The 20,924-nt window shown below is 41.3% G+C and overlaps 1 protein-coding gene across 1 annotated transcript in view; it reads left to right on the forward strand.

Moving 5' to 3' along the window:
* The window catches only part of LOC145407257 (carbohydrate sulfotransferase 11-like), a 33,697-nt gene extending 21,853 nt beyond the window's left edge, over nt 1-11,844 (forward strand). Inside the window, exons 6-7 of the mRNA XM_080278290.1 lie at nt 6,809-6,976; nt 11,709-11,844. Coding sequence (XP_080134416.1) covers nt 6,809-6,976; nt 11,709-11,844 — 304 coding nt within the window. The remainder of the gene's footprint in view (nt 1-6,808; nt 6,977-11,708) is intronic.
* Nucleotides 11,845-20,924: the final 9,080 nt, after the last annotated feature.

The following is a 20,924-nucleotide window of genomic DNA, read 5'->3' on the forward strand; positions in this document are numbered from 1 at the left end:
CCTTTCAGCATAGTTAAATTCCAAGTGGAGTCAGACTGAAGGGAACGCTGACTAATAACCAAGGAGACTCATTCCTTATTCATGCCTCAGTCCCGTCGAATTTCATGCATCCACGATACAGTATTCGAACTATGAGTGATCCAATTATGTCAAATGGGAAAAAGAAATAAATAACTGCCATACAGGTTGACTGCAGCCAGAGTTTCTTTCACTTCCACCACGAGTCCTTTTCAGGGGCAGAGAAGTGAGACTTGTCATTATTCTCCCGTATAATATTAAAAAAAAAGCTATGTCCACATCAGAGAGCGATACGAAACACAAATGATTAAACTGGTGTTGTATAGCCAATGAATTACTATAGAAGTGTTACGGTTGCCTTGGAGTAGCAGTAATAAATCTTTAAAAAAAAAAGTATAACTTTGTTTTAAGTCGGGGACTTTGATGCATGGTCGTGGGGAGTTCGGACGTGTTTTTCTGGCTCTCCTCTAGCTTTCAGGGCTGCCCCACCGGCATTAGTTTTGTAAATAAAGCGATTAAGAGTTAGGTTAGCTAGTACTAATTCTCCTCCCAGCCCTTTAGAGATATAGTAAGTGTCTATATCTGTTTCCTGAGATTGCCTTTGCTTACTCACCTCTGGAGTGTACCCCCCACTGATCGCTCTGGGGTGTGAGTTATACACGGGCGCGTCCTCCCGAGAGTGGTTTGAGAGGGTAATCTCAGACTAGGTGTGTCTTTCCCAGGTACCTTGTCCCTTGCTTGTTTTTCTCCTTCTTCCCACTTCCCCCGTGAGGGGGGGGAGGTGGTCCTGACGAATGTAACGACCGGACTGACCACCCCCAGACTGACGGACGCCAAACTCGTGCCCCACTTGACGTTCCTGTTGACAATGCCACGTTCGTCATTATCCATGCTCTAGGTTCGACTCCCCTGTCCAGTCTCAATCCCTTCCTTATCAAGAAGGTGATTGACCACTGTGCAGGAGAAGTCGAACAAGTGAAAAAACTTGCTAACGGAGATCTCCTGGTAAAAACTGTTAACTCGTCACAAGTGAGAGATTTGCTGAAACTGCGTAAATTCCACTGTTACGATGTCGAAGCCAAAATCCCAGTCTCCATGAATTCTTGCAAGGGTGTTGTCACTTGCAGGGATCTCATGGTGATGAGCGAGGATGAAATCGTACAAGAATTGGCGCAGCAAGATGTAATTGAAGCTAAATTCATAACTCGTTATTCGGAAGGCATAAGAACGAAGACAGCAACTATTATCTTGACATTTGCCAAAATTTCTCTACCTAGTCAAGTCAAAGTTGGTTATGAAATCATTCACGTTCGACCATACATCCCTAACCCTTTCCGTTGTTTGAAATGCCAGTTGTATGGGCATGGTTCGAAGACTTGTCGGGCTTCCCAGCCAGTGTGTGGCAAGTGTGCAAGCCAGGGTCATGATGCGGAACATTGTACATCTGAGACGGTCTGTTGCTTTCACTGCAGGGCGGCTCACTCCACTTCCTCTAGGGATTGTCCCAAGTGGAAGGAGGAGAAGGAAGTCTGCACAGTGAAGGCAACTGAGGGCATTTCCTATTACGAAGCTAGGAAAAAGGTGAAGGAGTTGCATGCAACTCCCACGCCGAATAGGTCCTATGCTTCGGCGGTAAAGTCCCGTCCTGTGATGTGCTCTGTAGAGACCCAGACTGACCCTGTCTTTCTCCCTCCTGCCGCTCACAGTACATCTCCATCTCGACCTCCTGTCCGTTCCAACTCTCTCACTGACATCCCTAAAGCTTCAACTTACTCTCAGGCTGCTGCTGCCTCTTCATCAGCATACGGCCTAAAACGAAGCCTGACAAGCCTACTAAGAATAACATGACCACCCTCACGAAACAGTCACGTCCTCATGTCCTTCCGGTTCCTACTCCAGCGAGGGAGAGAAAGGTTAGCTCTTCCTCGGGGGAGGCTGGGAACCTAGTTATTGATGATAATATGGAGGTTTCCATTAACAAGCACCGGGATAGGTCCCCCGGTAGTCGCTCGCCTGCCGGCGGGCGACCCAAAAAGACAAAGCACACTGGCCCCCAACGAAAATCTTAAACCGCCGCATTCACTATACTACAGTGGAATTGTAGAGGTATTGGGAATAAGTTACACAATATAGCAATCTTGCTTTCTATACACAGGCCAGACGTTGTTTGTTTACAGGAGACGCGCCTGGAGGATCGTCCTGATCCTCCACAGTTCAAACACTACTACTCGTATAGAAGATATGAAGGTCACGGAGTTGCCATTTACACACACAAATCACACCCACAAACGGAAGTGATTCTAAATTCTACTCTGGAAGCGGTCGCGTGCAGAGTAAAATTTAATAACACGTATCTGTCTATTTGCTCTCTGTACTGTCCTCCACATGGCCCCATTGATAGTGATGCTTTAAATTCACTAGTGGAACACCTGCCTGGAAATAAGTTAGTGTTGGGCGATTTTAACGCCCATCACTATCAATGGGGTAGCTTGAGGATCGATGTCGTGGGGAGCAAGTAGCCGACCTAATACTACAGTCCAACCTCTGTCTTCTGAACGATGGTAGAGCGACTCGTGTAGATGATCGTACTGGTAACTTTTCGGCCATTGACTTATCTTTGGCCTCCCCTGGTATACATCAAGATCTCTCATGGGACCCTTACGACGACTCCTTGGGAAGTGATCATTTACCCATCTGTCTTTCTTATACACGCGACATCATTTCGGACCCTCCACCTCCAAAATTTAACTATAAGAAAGCAGATTGGGGATCCTTCTCAAGGATCGCCAATTTAGATATATCTGGGGAGACCATAGATGTTAAGGTCGAAAATATAACCCAATCCATATTACACGCAGCTGAGGCTGCTATTCCCAAGACTTCTACAGTTCATGCGAAGCATAGAGCACATTGGTGGACGCCGGATTGCCGACAGGCATTAAGAAAACGCAATAGGAGATACAGGATTTTTGATAGTCAGCCCACTGAGAAAAATTTTATTGCATACAAACAAGCACGGGCTGAGGCAAGGAGAATAATAAGAAGGGCCAAACGTGACTCCTGGCGGTCCTTTGTGTCCACGGTGACTCGTACAACACCATTACGTAAAGTCTGGTCCACCATAAGAATATTAAATAATAAAGGCCCATATTTCCCCATTACCACCTTGCAAGTAAATAATAACATCTATGACGAGCCCGTGGACGTTGCTAACATCCTCGCCAGAGTTTTTCTCATGTAAGTAGCTCAGCCAATTATGACCCGCGTTTCCAACATCATAAACGCACGGCTGAGCTACAGATATTAGATTTGCCACAGAAGACGTAAACTCCCGTACAACTAAGAGTTTCACGCTAGATGAACTGCTCCTTGCCCTTAAATCCTGTAAAGACACCAGCCCTGGACCAGACACCATCACATACGGTATGATCCAGCATCTTAATCAGGACAACCTGATTAAGATGTTAGCATTGTACAATGAGATTTGGGCGTCTCGAACGTTCCCAAACTCATGGCACTTTGCGCACGTCATACCGATACCCAAAGAGGCTGGTCGTCTTATGAATCCCACTTCATTTCGTCCTATTGTGTTGACTTCTTGTCTATGTAAGGTCATGGAACGTATGGTTAACAATAGGCTTCTTTTTGTTTTAGAGTCGAAGAATTTGTTAAATGATCAACAATGTGGCTTCCGTAAATACAGAAGTTCACTAGATCATTTAATGAATTTGGAGCATTGTATTGCAGAGGCATTTGCCAATAAAGAATTCATGATAGGGGTGTTCTTGGACATCCATAAAGCCTATGACATGACCTGGCGACACGGTATACTAATGAAGCTCTATGCTTATGGTTTAAGAGGAAATTTGCCTATTTTTATTTCAAATTTCTTAAGGGACAGAACTTTCTCTGTCAAATTGACCCGTAACGTAACATCGGATATATTTATCCAGGAAAACGGGGTGCCTCAGGGAAGTGTGCTTAGTCCTACTTTATTTAGTATTATGATCAATGATATTCTGTCATCAGCTCCCATCCCGAGGAATCTTAAATACTCACTCTACGCTGACGATTGTGCAATATGGCACTCTTCCCGTAATGCACAATTTTCGGCTGGGCGGATTCAAGCAGCCCTTGACTCCGTCCACCAATGGGCCTTGCAGTGGGGATTTAAGTTTTCCGTACGTAAGTGTGCCGCTATAGTTTTCACTAATCGTAACGTACCTAATTTGTGCTTAACTTTGGATAATCAGGCGGTACCTTTTCAAAATTCTGTAAAATTTTTAGGAATACATTTTGATCGTAGAATGAATTTTAAACTTCACGTTAATACTTTGCTTGCTCGTTGTGATAAACCGTTAAATGTCCTCAAGTACCTAGCGGGTACTACCTGGGGTGCCGACAGAAAATCTTTATTAATGGTGTATAAGTCCCTTATTCGATCGAAGCTAGACTATGGCGCACAGGTGTATGGCTCGGCATCCGATGCCACGCTGAAAGGATTGGATGTGTTACAGAATAAATGTTTGCGAATGTGTCTTGGAGCTGTCCGGTGTACCCGTAGAAGCTCGTATGGAAGTGGAGGCGAATGTGCCTCCTCCGTATTCGCCGTGACCACCTGGCCTTGTCCTATGGTGTAAGGACATTAAGAAAAAGTAATATCGGCAATGTGGCCTGTACCCCCGCGCGTCAATACCACCACCTTCTGCGGGGGTGCGTCGCCACTTGCCGCTCGCCTCCACTTACTGACTCAGGAGCTTGATGTGGACCCCAGTGACTGTGACAAGTTGGTGCTTAAAAATATAGCGCCTTGGGAGCCACCCGGCTTTACAGTCGATGTTACATGGCTCCCAGCACCAAAGGCCAAGGCGCCAGAGGCGGAGTTCCACCACTTGTTTCGTAAGATCATTGTTCGTCACTTGGGGTCCCATCAATTGTACACCGACGGCTCCAAGTCGAGTGAATGTGTGGGTGCAAGTGTGTGGTCGACTGAATGTGTTCTCAGGTATCGGTTGCCGACTCATACATCTGTGTTTACTTCAGAACTTTTTGCTATTGACAAAGCCATAGACTATGCTCTCAATTCTAGACATGACTCATTTGTCATATTTTCAGATTCAAAATCAGCCCTTCAGGCAATTGCATCTTGCACTACGGACTCTCATGAGATCCAGGGCCGCATCGTTAATAAGTTGCATTCATGCAACAAGTCATTCACGCTGATCTGGGTGCCTGGTCATTGTCGTATCTATGGCAATGAGCAGGCTGACTTACTTGCAAAGTCGGCTGTGGAGCTCGAGGAGACTTGGGACGTTCCTCGTGATCTACGGTCGAGTCTATCTCTCGGAAAGAAATCAATAAATCTTCTGTGGCAAGGTCAGTGGACCAGACTAAATATTCCAACTTGTAAGCCGTACCTGGGCGACTGGGACACTGCCAACCGTCCCAGTCGCCTAGAAGAAAAAGTGTTGGCACGGCTACGGCTGAATGCCACCGTTTTAACCCACATAAAACCTTATATGGAAAGACGCTTCCCACCGCACTGTGACATCTGTAATGCGGTGTTATCTGTCAGTCATATCATCCTGCGCTGTCGGCGATTTATTCGTGAACGCGCTTCACTTATGAATTACTGCGGCGCAGTTGACGTCCCCTTCACCCTTTCCACCATCCTGGGTGATGGGGACATTGTTATGACTGATAAATTGATGGCTTTCTTGAGAGAGACCGGACTGATCAGAGTGATGTGACTTTTTTACTGTGTGGTTATGGTTTTTATGAACAGTAAATATGTATATATTGTAATATTAATTAGGGTTGACAGTTGACATATTTTAAATAGTTCCTCCTCCCACCGATCTATTTCTAATATAGATGTCCCCTACATTAAGCCAAATTCCTCGCCTGACAGTCACCAGCTGATGAGTGCAAGTGTGCAATATAGGAAGGTATTGGGCACTTGCAGTCGATGGTAGTCTGCTGGGCGAGGTTCTTCAATTTTTGTATAAATTATGTAAATACATTATATTATCTTGCTTAAGTTATTCTAATTAGGGACGACAGCTGACGTATATGGAAATGTTCCTGACTCGTCTGGTTCCCTTTCATATATTGATGTCCCCTATATTAGGTTGTGCCTCGACTGACAGTCATCAGGTGATGAGTGCAGGTATGTAATGTAGAAAAGCATTACATATCTGCAGTCGATGGTGTTCTCTTGGTCGAGGCTTTTTGAACATTAGTGTAGGTCTAGTTATTTGTCTCTTAGGATTTAGTATAGGTTAGCGATTTGTCTGTTAGGTGGTTAGTTTTAGGGTCTTTAGATTAGGTATTTTGTTTATAAGTAATATAAGGTTAAAAATATAAAAAATAAATAAAAATAATAAAAATAAAACTACAAAAAAATAATGAAATAAAAATTATTATATATATATGTACGTGTGCATGAAAGTGTGTATGTTCATATGCATGGATGTGTGTATGTATGTATGTATGTATATATATATGTTTGTATATATATGTATATATGTGTCAATATATATACATATATATATATTTGCCTTAATGATCAGAGGCTTCGGCCTCAATGGTCGATAGGCAAAAAAAAAAAAAAAAAAAAAAAAAAAAAAAAGTTTTAAGTCTGACTACATCCACACGCGCAGCCGTGTTATTTCCACTACCACTCAGTGAGACTTTACCTTATTTAAGTAAAGCCTGAGAGTAACAAAAATATTTTAAGAGGTCGTGCAAACAATAAATACAAAGACATAACCAAATCCCTCTGTTTTAGGTCTGACATCAACCGCGAGTGTAACCCGTGTTACTTCCAATACAAGTACGTGACAAAGGTGGAGTCCATGTCCCAGGATCTCGAGTATATCTTTAAGGTGCTCAGGATTCCCACTACTTCCAGCATTGTCATGAACCAGAATAGCCCCAAAGATGGAGACTACTATGCGTAAGTATAACAAAACCATGAAATATGCATGGTAGTTTTCTATATATATATATATATATATATATATATATATATATATATATATATATATATATATATATATATATATATATTGTTTCATCCTTTCTATCTATCCGGTGGGCCACAGCAGACCTTCAGTGCAGTGACGTATATTTAGCTGATCTCTGCTATAGTCTTTTCACTTTAACTAGACGTAACATTGCTATCTGTTCATAATGCACACTAAGTATTACTAACAGATTAACAGTGTTACTTCATAATAATCACGAACGCGTGCTGTGGAAAGGATGTAGAGCCGCAGTTTTGTATTCTTCCATTTGGCTATGGAAATAAAGCTGCAAAGAGACGAAAATTTCAGCCTATTCAAAATGAATGAACTATACTTTCAGGTATATGTATAACTTGGGAAATGCCACATACTGAACCTGAAAATGAATGTTATATTACTTTCTTCTCCAGTGCGAAGAATGTCTCATACACTGAGTAAAGCAGTCTGCAGACATCAAGAATTATTTGTGTGTGTGTGTGTGTGTGTGTGTGTGTGTGTGTGTGTGTGTGTGTGTGTGTGTGTGTGTGTGTGTGTGTGTGTGTGTGTGTGTGTGTGTCACTGGACTGAAGCGATTAAGAGAAGGCTGAATATGAGAACACGAATGTATATTATTACCTTTTGTTACTGTAGGTGTTCACATCGAAAATTTTCAAGATGGTGAATAAAGGCCCAAGAATTGAGATGGGGCTTATGGTCGTACCCAGTGGGTTCATAAGGTTGAAATACCGATGATGATAGTGGTGGTGGTGATGATGATGATGATGATGATGATGATGATGATAATGATTCCTACATCTTTCTTAGAATGATGACAGAATGACATAAATTAGCTTTTGACTATGAAAAGTTATTAATAATGAGTAGCAGTAGCAGTTCTTGTTGCTTAACCCCAGTCCGCATGGCCGAGCAGACCCATCGACAGCAGGTAAGCTACTGCTCTAACGTTGTCGTCCCATAGAATCATTACACAGTTGATGTGTCTACATTTCAGTGTTGCATGAGCTTTCCAGTGGTCCACTGTGTATATTATGCTGTGTGGACCTATTCTACATGGAGGGTACTCGCCGCCTGTGACTCCTCCCAACCTGAATCTGTGTTGGTAACTGAGGAGGGCAGGGTGATGTCCTGATCAAAGCCGAGTTATGTGTACGAGATAAGCTTTATTTAAAGATACCTCTGATGGTGAACGTTAGGAAGGGTAGTCTGCAACACAGTGTTCTGATCGAGGTAGTGTACAGCCCTATGTGCGGAATAAATTTGTAGGTGTTTCTTCATTGCTGGCGTTGGAATGCCTCGCGATGGAATGTTGTTGAACAGAGTCTGGTAATGTTAATGCAGTGATGGTTTTATGTGCATAGTTTGTGTCGTAAGATTCTCATGTACAGTAATGACAGGGGTGTTTTGTGTTAGCACAGGTCGCTGCTTAGAATTGCGTTTCTCATTATCTAGAAAAGAAGACTAGTTTCAAAGTGTGAGTTGTGGGAGTGGTTTTGATGCAGCCAATGATGGTGAGATAAAGTAGTTCTGTACGATCTGCTAGGCACTGTACTAGGTGTCTGACAGGATGGGGACCTATGACGGGTGGCATAGCACATCACTGATTTGATATATTATTCGTAGAGTAGCGACAGTGTTTCTTTTTGTTGATCAACGTTTGTCCCTGTAAGTGCCTTGAGTGCGTTCAGTATGGGGGTGCACCAACTTTTGATGTCATGTATGTGGTCCTTGGAAGTAAGTCCAGAGTCATGATTATATCACTCCAAAGATCTCATTGGAGGGAGTGTCTAGCACACAAGTACACTGTTAAGTGTATGTTAGATAAGGTACCAGTGCTTGCGCTTGTTGCTGGTGATGATCGGGGTGGTATTACTAACTGGAGCTATTGTCAGCCTGTTTTCCTTGACTCAGGCCTGTAGTGTACTGGGTAAATGTTGTTGCAGTGTGCAGGCTGTTTGCAATGTGCCGTGAAGTTGCTATGGCGCTGCCCTCTGCATAAGGGACAATATTTGTGAGCGGTTGATTTGTGGGAATGTCATGCATGCACTCGCACAAGTAAAGGAACACAGCTGTTTGGAACTCATTCAGTAAAGGTTTGTGTTCGTGAATAACATGATCTACAGCATAAAATGTACTTGTCTACCGGGTAAATAATTGGCAAGCCAACATTTGGTGTTAATCTCCATGTTTGTGTTGTACATTTTAGTAATTAGTTTGCGTCGGTTGATGACATTCAATGCTTTACTAACGTCTATGATTTTAAGAAGTGTAAGTTGAGCGGGTTTTGCTTTGTTGATACCATCAGATGCATGATGCGTGGAATTGGTTGGTAAGGATTTTGTAGACTGTAGTTTTCCAATCCGTCTTGTTAATAAACAAGAGGGTTATGACTTGTGGCCCCTTTTTCTCTCTCTCTTTTTAAACGATCAGGTGTTCAGTTATCCTCGATGGCGGGCAGAGTAGTGTTATGGGTCTGTTCAAAGAAGGGTATACGAGTGCTGAGTCCTTGTTCTGTTTGCGCATAGTAATGACTGTTTCATGTTTCCAGATGTTGTTTCATGTTACCAGGTGACGGGAATGCTACAGTGTGCAAAAGTAGTTGCTGATGTTTGTGAGTGCCTGGGTGTCATGCGGTTTCAGGAGTAGTTCGCTGATGCCATTAGGCCCTGTGCTTGTAGATTTCCTTGTTTTTATTGCTGCAATGAAGGGGCTACGTTGTGGTTGAGTGAAAGACAGCCTATGCAATGAAGTGTGTGATGGCGTAAGGTTATTAATGTTTGCACAGTGGTCCAACGTGGTGATACACGAGTAAGTATGGTTCTTGTTTGAAAGATGGGATGTCCTGGGGGATGGTCGTGATGGCCACATGGGCTTTAGAAGTGCTGTTTGTGATTTTGTAATGACATTAAGAGTCTTAGGCGAGAACTGTCAGCTGAGTGTGTAAATTTTGCTACAAAAGCTTTCCACTTTGTCTACATTCATTTTGACAATTCCGTCGTTTAACTGAGGGATCAGTTTGATGGTGTCTTGTGTATGTTGAAGAGGGATGTAGGGTTTGAATGAGTTATGTTATTTTGCTAGGCAAGCTATCTCTGATGTGAAATTTAGGTTCCAGTTTTGCCTCATGGGATGCTTACCTCCGTTCATTATGATATTAAATTTCATAATGAGCTTGTTGATGTTGGAGATAGGTGTGCTGTTTATATGCTGAAGTGCTCTTCTGTTTCTTTGGTGAATTCGTCCAATCTGCTTCCTTGTAATTTGTGTAAGTGTTCTCTAATTGCTATAGTTTAAGATTATTCGTGTAGTGATAATGATGGAGAGGCGTAGGTGATCTGAAGGGAGTTTAGGTTTTGTCCGCTAGATGGTGGGGCATGAAAGTCTGGGCGAACAGAATGTAATGTCCGGGGAGAAAGGAAAACGGAGCGCTTCGTGTGGGATGTGGGTGCATTGTGAAGCGCCGTTGAGAATATACAGTATATACAAATCATGTTGAACTGTGTTGCACTGTCAAGGCTTCGGTCCTTGTCTTGATTATGTGCTTACCTGGTAGTGTTTTCAGCGTGAATTCCCTAGCTACGATATGACTGCGTGTGTGTTCGGAAGCGAAGCTGAGGATTGAATTGCACTGATGATGGTATGGGAGGTGTCAGGGGGAATGTAGTGTTAAAAATGTTGAATTCTTGATTGTGACCGGAGCTGACACTACATGACTATTTCTAATGCAATGTCAGGTTTGAAGAGTGATTGTATTGTCTGTGCTGTCTTTGTTGAGGATGGATTTATGAATTAAAGCGATGAGGCCATCAGTTCTGTCTGTGCAAATGTGTCAGTAGCGTCCAATGTGTTCATGTTTGCTCGTGAACCTATTTTTGTAGGTGTCCATTGTGTATATTGTTTTTTAATAATGTTCTCAATTTGTCGTGTTTTAGAGCGGAGGCCATTGACAATGCGTTGTAGCGTGCTTGTGTTGCGTGTTCTGAGTGCTGCCTGACTAGTCCTTGTTGTAGATATAGTGTTGTGTGCCAGGCATGAGTTGTGGTGGCAGTGGTTGTGTGAGTAGGGGAGTTGTTGGAGGGGGTCGGGGAAACTGTGTTTGTGGCGACGCACCTGTTACATACCCATGTGCTGCGGTGTTGTCTAGCATTTGTTAGTGTAGTTCATGTGCAGCCATTCTCTGCAAGAACTGCATTGAACGTACCCAAGTGGTACGAGTAGTTAGTGCTTATAATGTTGAGGGGGAAACTGGTCTTGTTTGTGTCTCGAGATTGTTCTCAGTGTCTCCGGAAGGCGTAATGATATGGGCTTACGCATAACTGCCACTGTATTCCATAACATAAGGTTACGTTCCATCTAAAGAGATGCAGGTCACAAAATGCAAGAAACGTCACTTCTATACATCATTCTGACATTTACAAGGTAGTGCTTGTGAGCTTATCCTCTTCAGTACAATGACGTCTTAGCATTTATTCTTGTCATCACACAAAATGGGTGGATTAAGAATGGCTTTCATGGACTCGTTCCGTACTAGCAGGGTTTACTAAGGTGAATAAACCTGTTGGTCTGTCAGTAGCAAGGCGTCGTCGTACTGATGAAGTTGAAGTAATTTTCGTTAACACGTCCTTCATTTCATCTTCCAATACTAAGTCCTCATTACATTCACAGATACTACAATGAGGTTCCCGTTGAGGTAAGGCGTCAAGTGTACAAGTGCTTCAAGATGGACTTCGAAATGTTTAATTATAACCTTCCGGATGGCTTCTTGGACCCGAAATCTACCATTGAAAATCAACGATCCTAAGCAGACAGACGCTCTGCATGTCGTTCGTAATTACTGAGTAAGATGTATCACTTGCATTTGACGAATAAAGTAGTTTAAAAAAAAATAGTAGCTCTAGTGGTCATTTTCTACCTATCCCTCTATTGTCGGTGCCTTAGTCCCGTAAGGGATGGCGACAAACAAATCGCCTCCATGTCACCCGGGCATCTGCCATTTGGCTGCCCTCCTTCCATCCCACCCTCCCTCATTCACAGCTCTCTCCATTTTATCCCTCCATCTCATTCTTGGTCTCCCTCAACTCCTCTTCCCTTCCTCCAAACTCACATACACATTTCGAGTCAGTCTTTCATTCTCCATCCTCTTCACTTTGCCAATTTCTCTTAATACTTTCAGTCATATCTATATCAAGACCACAAAGCTCCTTTACTCCTTCATTTGTCTGTATATCCATGTAACCCCTGTTAAATAACTTATTTCCATTGCTTGCTCTTGACATGTGTCCTTCCAGCAGGGTGCAAGCTTTACTTCCGTATATTAGACTGGGGATCACAATACTGTCATAAAACAACTTGTTTTCCTTCAGTGCTGATTTTCCTGTTTCTTATCACTGCTTTCAATGAACCAGCAGCATTTCTACCCTGCTGTACCCTTTTAATCACTTCATCATCTAGACTTCCATCCATACTCATCACACTACCTAAGTACTTGAATCCACTCACACTCTCCATTTCCTCACGTCCAGCCGAATTGTGCATGCAGTGACTTCATTTCCCTCAAAAACTGTAACTTAAACTTTTGTCAACATTCATTTTTAGATTCTACTAGCAGGGGTACCCGGCGTTGTCCGGAACAAAAAGGCGAACCCTTCAATTCTATTTTCCTCCAGTTCAATATTTCTTTCTACTCCAAAAAGACCATGTACCCCTCATGCTTCTAAAGAGGGATTATAAGAGGTCCAGAAACTTTATATTTCAGCTTTCGCAGACTAACGCACAATATTTATGCGCACCTGTTTACTAAAAAGGTGACCTCAAATGACCTCCGACCAGTGACCCTAGTATGACCTCGAAGGTTAACCTCACACAGCCTATGTCATAATCCGAACTGGAGGTCATGCGAGTCTCCATGCCAAAAATTGGGCTGCTGGGTCCGGTCGTTCGAGCATGTATTACCGGTGACCTCAAAGGACCTCGGGGGTCAACCTCAAATAGCCTATGTCCTAACTGGAGGTCATGTGAGTCTCCATACCAAACATTGGGTTACATGGGTACCCGGCGGTGCCCGGGCCAAAAAGGTGAACACTCTACCGGTGACCTCAAATGACCCAGATATGAATTTTTTCCCCCTCTAAAACCATCCACGGGTCACTCTGATTCAGAATATATATGGGTCTTGGGGTCTCTGGTCCTTGGTTTGGCCGTGATTGAAGGACAAACAAACAAACAATGCGGCTCTTTTATATACATACTGTAGACGCCCTACATACACCCCAAGCAAATTCATCAGGCCTTGCAGCTCACATTCATCATTCTGCACTTAACAAAACAGTATCGCCGGAAATTAACACTACAGAAAGTTCCCACTCCCCACCCACTTTCATTAAAAGAATCTAACATCACCAGAAATGACACACACCTATTTCATTCCAACACTCAGATTGAAGAACTCACTCAGTTCACTCTTCACACGCAGTGCAGCCCTAGCGCCATGATACATATTCTTCACAATATTCAGCAACTTTCCACCATCTCCCTATATGACTTTCAAAGTTCCTGTTCATCTGCCCTGTCATATGTTTTCTCTAGATAAATGAAAGCAGCGTACATCTTCTTTCCCTTCTCTAGATACTTTTCCATTAAACATCCTAGAATGATTATTTAGTCTGCGCAGCCCCTTCTGTTCTTAAAGCCTCCTTGTTCTTCTCTAACTAACAATTCGTTTGTTACCTTAACACTGTCGATAAGTATCCCACCATATATTTTTCTTTTACACTGAGAACACATATAACCGTATGATTGTCAAACGCTCCTCTTTCCCCTTTTCTTTTTATAGGAAGACGATAATACCTGATTTCCAATTCTCTAGGGCAGTAACAATGAGCACATCTTTTTTTGTTTTATCACTTTACGCATAGGTTTCATCAGTGTCATTGACCAAGCGGCACAGCAAGCATTAGAATATAAAAAGCAATGTAAAGAATCTTATTTAAATGGCAGAAGCTGTTTTACATTTTGACCATTATACCTGTACTCGTAATCTTCAAAATTCACGACGTTGTTTCATATTCTTTTCGTGACAAATCATAGAGATGCCTTTGATGTACATTTACAGGTATGCTTTGCTCTGCGTTCATTTAATACTATGTAAATTTAAAAGTCTTCTGCAATGTCATTACCTACGTTGTAGAAGTTGTCAACAGGTTATCGAGTTGCTGGATAATATGGGAATAACAACGTTGTTAGCCGATTCGTGCAATAAGATTTCTGTTAACATTTTCGTTTGCACTTCTGTAAGAGAATGCCATTTGCTAATAAAGTTCATCATCTAATTCTGTGTTGCCCCATGAGGAGCTATGGAGCCCGAGGCTAGGCAACTTGGTCCTGATATTAAAGATGGGAGTGTCCAGCCTCACACATCCCCGAGTGACATTACGTGAGCAATAAACCCCACCCACCCCATGGATATAAACCCGCACAGGCTTAATCCCATTGGAGAGCCCTAATTACCCACAAACCACCAGGCACCAAAGTTCGGTTATATGGTTACCTGGTGTACAGGAAACCATTTGGCTTGTCACTCTGTGTAGAGTCACCCATAAACAGAAGGAAAAACAAAGTATGAGGGAAAGAAAGACAGAAGAGGAAGGTAGGAAAGAAGGAAGGAAGGGAGGAAAGGGCAGTCATCCGAGAGCAGTACTGTGGCCTAATGAGTGTGTGGATAGTTAGTTATGAAAAATAAAACCTTTTTATGACATTCTCATTCTCTCTCTCTCTCTCTCTCTCTCTCTCTCTCTCTCTCTCTCTCTCTCTCTCTCTCTCTTTATATGCATCCTGTATATATATATATATATATATATATATATATATATATATATATATATATATATATATATATATATATATATATATATATATATATATATCGAAAAATCCAACTTGTGAATATTAATTTGTAATCAGTTCATCTATACTGAAAGTATCAAGTATGCAAAATATTGGTGTAATCTATGTTCATATAGAGGTGGCGCCTGCCTCGTCAATATCTCGCCATTAGCTGAATCTGGCTCATCAGTGCCTTCGTAGGAGTCTTATAGGTCAGACCTTGTAATTCGTGTTTTTTAATCATCTAGTCTTTGTCCTCTTATTATTTTTTTCATTATCAGGTGTTAATGCTTAATAATTATCTTGGAGATAAACAAATATGGCTCACACTACTCGGTCTGCCTTAACCCATGATATTTTTGGTACATTAAGAACTATTGGTGACAAGCAACTTCCACCGAAAGTGAGATGTGGAAAGACACTTTTTGCTGAAACAGAAAAATCAAAAGTGTCAGTGGAGGAAATAGCGATCAGAACTTGTTCCTTGTGTTCACTTAACAAGAATTACACTGTTGGTTTTGGACAACCATTCTAAGTTCAAGACTCTAGTGAAAAACAAGGGGAAAGACTGCTACAACAAACAACTTGAAAACTATAAAACTCACATGTAGAATGAGCTATTTGATATCTCCTGTTGCAAATGTAAATCCTTTGAAGAGTGTAAGTGTTCAAAGAAAAGAAAGGTGCCCGTAAATAAGAGTGACTTTCAGATCAAAGAGGAAATAGACAGATATACAATGGAGAAGTGGATACAAAAGAAATAAAAATCCTGCTACAACGAGCAAAAAGAAATAGGGAAGCAGAGAACAACAAAGTGAAAACCTACTGTCAGAAAGGTCAAAGTGGGATGGAGGAAATGAGTGATACTGCTGACAGTTTGGAAAATTATGGTACAGACGAAACATATTGTTCCAGTGTAGAAAAAAGAAAAGAATAAAAATTAAGATATCACGAATGCTAATCATCTGCGAACTGGTTACAAGAGAAGCTGATCGATTTGGTGAGAGTGATAGAAGTGCTGCTTCAATTCTCACTTCCGATCTGGTGGGTGCTCGGCTTGTTTCACCGGAAAACAAGAATTTAGTTATAGACAAGTTAAAAGTAAGACGTGCTAAAAAATCATGCAGAGAAAGACTTTAACATATAGAAAAGGGAGACATAGCAGCACTGTATTTAGATGGAAAAAAAGACAAAACATTAACACTGGAAGAGAGAAAAGATGAAAATTGGTTGTCTGTCCATTCACCAAGTAAACATTTTTGAAGAACACGTTTCATTAGTTAAAGAGCCAGGCTCTGAGTACCTTGACCATGTAACTCCTGACAGGGGAACTGCAGCTGCTATTACTGAGTGTTTAATGAACTGTGGGCTGAAGACTGAGATGCTTGTTGCAGTAGGGTGTGATGGTACACCTGTTAACACAGGGACAAAGGTCAAAGCAATAAAATTGACTGAAGACTTTCTTAACCGTCCTTCGCACTGGCTTACATGTTTCTTACATTTCAATGAGCTTCCATTTCGGCATATATCTAAACATCTAGATGGTAAAACCTCAAGGCCCACAGCATTCAAAGGAGAGATTGGGAAGAGGATAGGAGAAACAGCAGCCTCCCTGTGGTAAATGTTGAACCAGTTCCAATAGATGATGCGAAGAAGTTTCATGAGACCTATTTGGAGAGAGATTTAAGTAAGGATCAAATATATATATTCTGACTATATGGTATGCAGTGTCATCTGGAAAATTTCTTGAATCATTCTCTTCCGTTGAACCAGGCCCATTAGCACATTCAAAATGGCTGACAACATGTGCAAGAATTTTGAGACTGTATTGCTCAGTACCTCTTCCTTCCAAACCATTGAAAACATTAGGCAAATACTTGATGGCTGTGTACATTCCGACCTGGTTTAAGATTAAGAAAATTCCTTCCCGTGTCAATGGCCCAAAACATCTATTCAATGCTGTTACCAAGATCAAATATATGAAAGATGAATGCTTGGGAGCATATAGGGCTGCTACCCAGGCTATTAAAACAAATGCTTCCTATGCCCATCCGGCAAACATGCTTTTGGGCATGGCTTTTGGGCATGGCTTTTGATGAAGATATTGATATCAGAAGACATGCTGTGAAGAAAATTCTAGCAGCAAGAAACAACCCGAGAAAAAAAAAGAAGACAATTCAAAGTACCGGAGATAAATATGGGAGCAGATCATTATACTCAAATGATCAGCTGGGATGTGGTGGATATTACAGAACCGTCACTCCTCAAGAATTTGATGTTGAACTACATGGTTCGGTTGAAAGTCCTGAACTTATGGAAAAGCTGTGTCCAAAGTATCCTTCCCATACTCAGTCAGTTGAAAGCACAGCAAAGCTGGTGACTGAAGCATCTGCAAAATTTGGTGGTTACAGAAACAGAGATGGGCATTTAAGAAACATACTCAAATCAAGAAAAATAAAGCAAGCATTCGAATCAAAGAAGGATTTCAAAGCAGAGCAAATCTGGCCCAGTTTAATGGAAGGGTGGATGGGATGTGTTAGGTGTGGAACTCCATTTGCGGCCACCTCCTCGTGGTGAGTTCTTGGTAGTGCACTATCACAGTGCACTAAGGACTGCATAATAAAGTGTCCAGGCGCCACCTCTTACTGACTTTATATATATATATATATATATATATATATATATATATATATATATATATATATATGGCTTTATCTATTACAGATAGATAAAAAGATAGAGAGATAGATTGATAAATAAAGTTTTTATTATATGATCTTACGATAGTTAGATAGGAAGATAGGTACTGAATAATATATAAACATATATATAGATAGATAGAGATTGTATATACTGTATATATATAGTATAGATAGATATACAGATAGATAGGTAGATAGATAGATAGATAGACATAGATATAGATAAAGATAGATAGATATAGATATATATACATAAACCTACTAACCTGTCCCTGTATATAACTTAACTGAAGAAAGAGAATCACAAAATCAAAGGAGCAATTAGGTCACGAAAGAGAAGGGAATGAGTCGCAATTGTTGCTGTATTGCATTCTTCTTCCGCCTCCTCACAGCGATTGGTATACACACACACACACACACACACACACACACACACACACACCTTTGTAAACTCACTTCATTTAGCAGACGTATATATGGAATATTGGAGTAATAATGAAAGGTTATATATTTATTTTTTCATTTTTGCATTTATTCATTCATATTAATTTTTCTTGACAACGAGGTTTACCGTCTCACTGCTAACCCCTTCAGTACGAGGTCTCCGCTTATTATGTCACAGAAGTATAGAAAGAATTATCCTGTATATCTACAATAATCTTTTTTCTTGGGCTAATGATAAGGTTTGTGTGGACCATTCTATCCTTCTTTAAACCATTTCACTCAGATTATTTTATTTATTTATTTTTTTTTTTTGCTGGCTCCAAATGATTTTATTCATTTCTTGAGATACTTTTCCAAATGGACAGTTAGTTATAACCTGCAATAAGTTCTTTGTTACTAGCAGGCTCTCCTAGGCTGATGAAACTCATATTCAAGCACTACGAGTATGGTAAAAATAAGTACATTCTCAGTTTCAAGGGGTTAAGGTCTATTCACAGTATCAGGGAATATCCATACCATTAACAGCGATGAATTTTCATTAGTATCGACTTCCAGATGATTTTATTCTTTATGCGAAAGATAAAGACCGACAATTTGAACGATGAACTCAAAATTTTCATTTTAAAAATTGTCATCGTCATCCAAACTTCCACTTAAGATAGAGCAAAGCAGAGCCCAGGAAGAAAGTGCAGCAGTAGGATAACTATTAGGCAGTCTTTCACGCCTTCGAAATCCGCCTCCACCTTACCAGCAAACAATATGTACTATATGTATTTTAATTCATTGGCGCAAAAAAAAAAAAAAAAAAAAAAAAATGAGGGTTGGGCATGGCTAAAGAATACGGTACTTTCCATTCTTTTTAAACCACTGGTTCCATTCCAAGAGGTTTTGTTAATAGTCCAGCCCGGTGATTGTATCTGAAAACGTGTCGCTTTCCCGCCCTTTACAGATTCTTGAAACCAGAAAAATATACCTCGATTTAATTTTTTGATTGTCAAACAGGGTACTTTTTTGTCTGGGAAAAAAATCTGCAAAATGTAATTTGTCTTAATCATCAAAGTATGACAAACATGTCCAACAAGCACTGAGTTCTATGTTTTAAGTATCGATATCAGTCTAATATTGCCATGAATGAAATTTTATAAAACCTCAAAATAACTTAAGCAGACAGTAACCTTCTTTGCCGCAGTTTCAAAGTTTAGCTATTGAATTTTAGTGTCATACAACACTCATCGATTAATTACACTAGTACTGAAAAACAACTACGGTAAATGCTGTAAACAGGTTTCTACTATGAATAGATCATAACATCTGTGTATTTCTAATACGAGTACTTAAGAATAATATTAGTTGATTTAATATTCTAATCTGCACATAGTACTTTCCGATTGATTATGCCTTGTTCTTTGATTCCATTATTTTGGGGGATGCTAATGCTGATCATTTTCTTCATGCAAACCACTGATTTTTAGGGGGGGGGGGGAATTTTATACCCCATTACCTTTAAAATTTCAGCCACATTTTATTTTCTTATATCGTACATGCCTATTTTTATCAGCTAGATCATTTTTTTACTATTTTACTCTCAGCCTCAGTACAGTGTGAAGTTTAATTTGAAACAATAATCAATGAGAAAGCTTGGGATCGAGAAGTGGCTGGTTAGGGTGGGTATGGCCATGTATGTAGGTACTCGCACCCAGGTATGAGTGAATGGAGTTTTGAGTGAGGAGTTTTCCGTGAATGTTGGTGTGCATCAGAGGGTCAGTCTTGAGCTCCTTGTTGTTTAGCATGGTTACTGATGCCCTCTCACGTGACTCCAGAAATGGACTCCCGAGGCAGATGTTGTATGCTTCTGATTTGGTGTTGATTACAGAAAATGAAAGGGAAGCGGAGGAAAGATTTAGGAAAGAGAAAGATCGTATGGGGCACAAGGACTTAAGAGTATATGTAGATAAAACACAAGTAATGGTATCTAAGACTGGTGGCGATACTGTCAAAGAAGAGGGGGAGTGGCCATGTGTGATTTGCCACATGGGCGTGGGAAGTAATTCCATCTTGTGCAGTGTTCGTGATATGTGAGTACATAAGATGTAGTGGTATTAGAGGTGGACTGCGAGACAACGCTGATTTCATGAGTGCGTTATGTCGGGGACAGCATGTGGAGACTGCCAAGCGTGAAAGGATTAGCTAAACTTGCCGGTGAGTCTCTTGAGTATGTGGAGGAGTTTTGTTTTTTGGGAAACATGTTAAGTGCGGGATCTGGGGCTGAAGCTACCTCTGTGGCTAGAGTGAGGAGTGGTTGGAAAAAGTCCAGGGAGCTCTTGTCTCTCCTGACACTGAGAGGGCTCTCCCTCCGTGCTGAAGGATCTCTATATGCGGCATGTGTTAGGAGTGCAATGATGTATGGTAGCAAGACTTGGGCAGTAAAGGAAGAGGATATTCGCAGGCTCAAACGTACAGAAAGAGCAATGATTAGGTGGATGTGCATGCATCCCTGAGTGCGAGGCCTGAGGGTGCTCGGTTTACGATGGAAAAGTTGAGAAGTAGGATGGGACTGGAGTGTACTGGTGTTGTGATGAGAAGGGGTACATTGAGATGGTTTGGGCATGTGGAGAGGATGAGGGATGATAATTACGTGCAGAAAGTGAGAAGCGTTAATGTTGAGGATAGGGCAGCAATAGGTAGACCGAGAAAGACCTGGGACGAGGTCATTGAGTATGACCTCAGGGATAAGGGACTAAATAGGTAAGCTGCCAGAGATCATGCAGCATGGAAAGCCGCCATTAGGTGACCAAGGCCGACGCATGCAAGCATGTTGGAGCCTTAAACGAAATTAAACGAATAATCACCTCCT

Source organism: Coenobita brevimanus, chromosome 72 (genome assembly GCF_032717465.1).
Source record: "Coenobita brevimanus isolate Jiangsu-jjx chromosome 72, ASM3271746v2, whole genome shotgun sequence".
Lineage (NCBI taxonomy): Eukaryota > Metazoa > Arthropoda > Malacostraca > Decapoda > Coenobitidae > Coenobita > Coenobita brevimanus.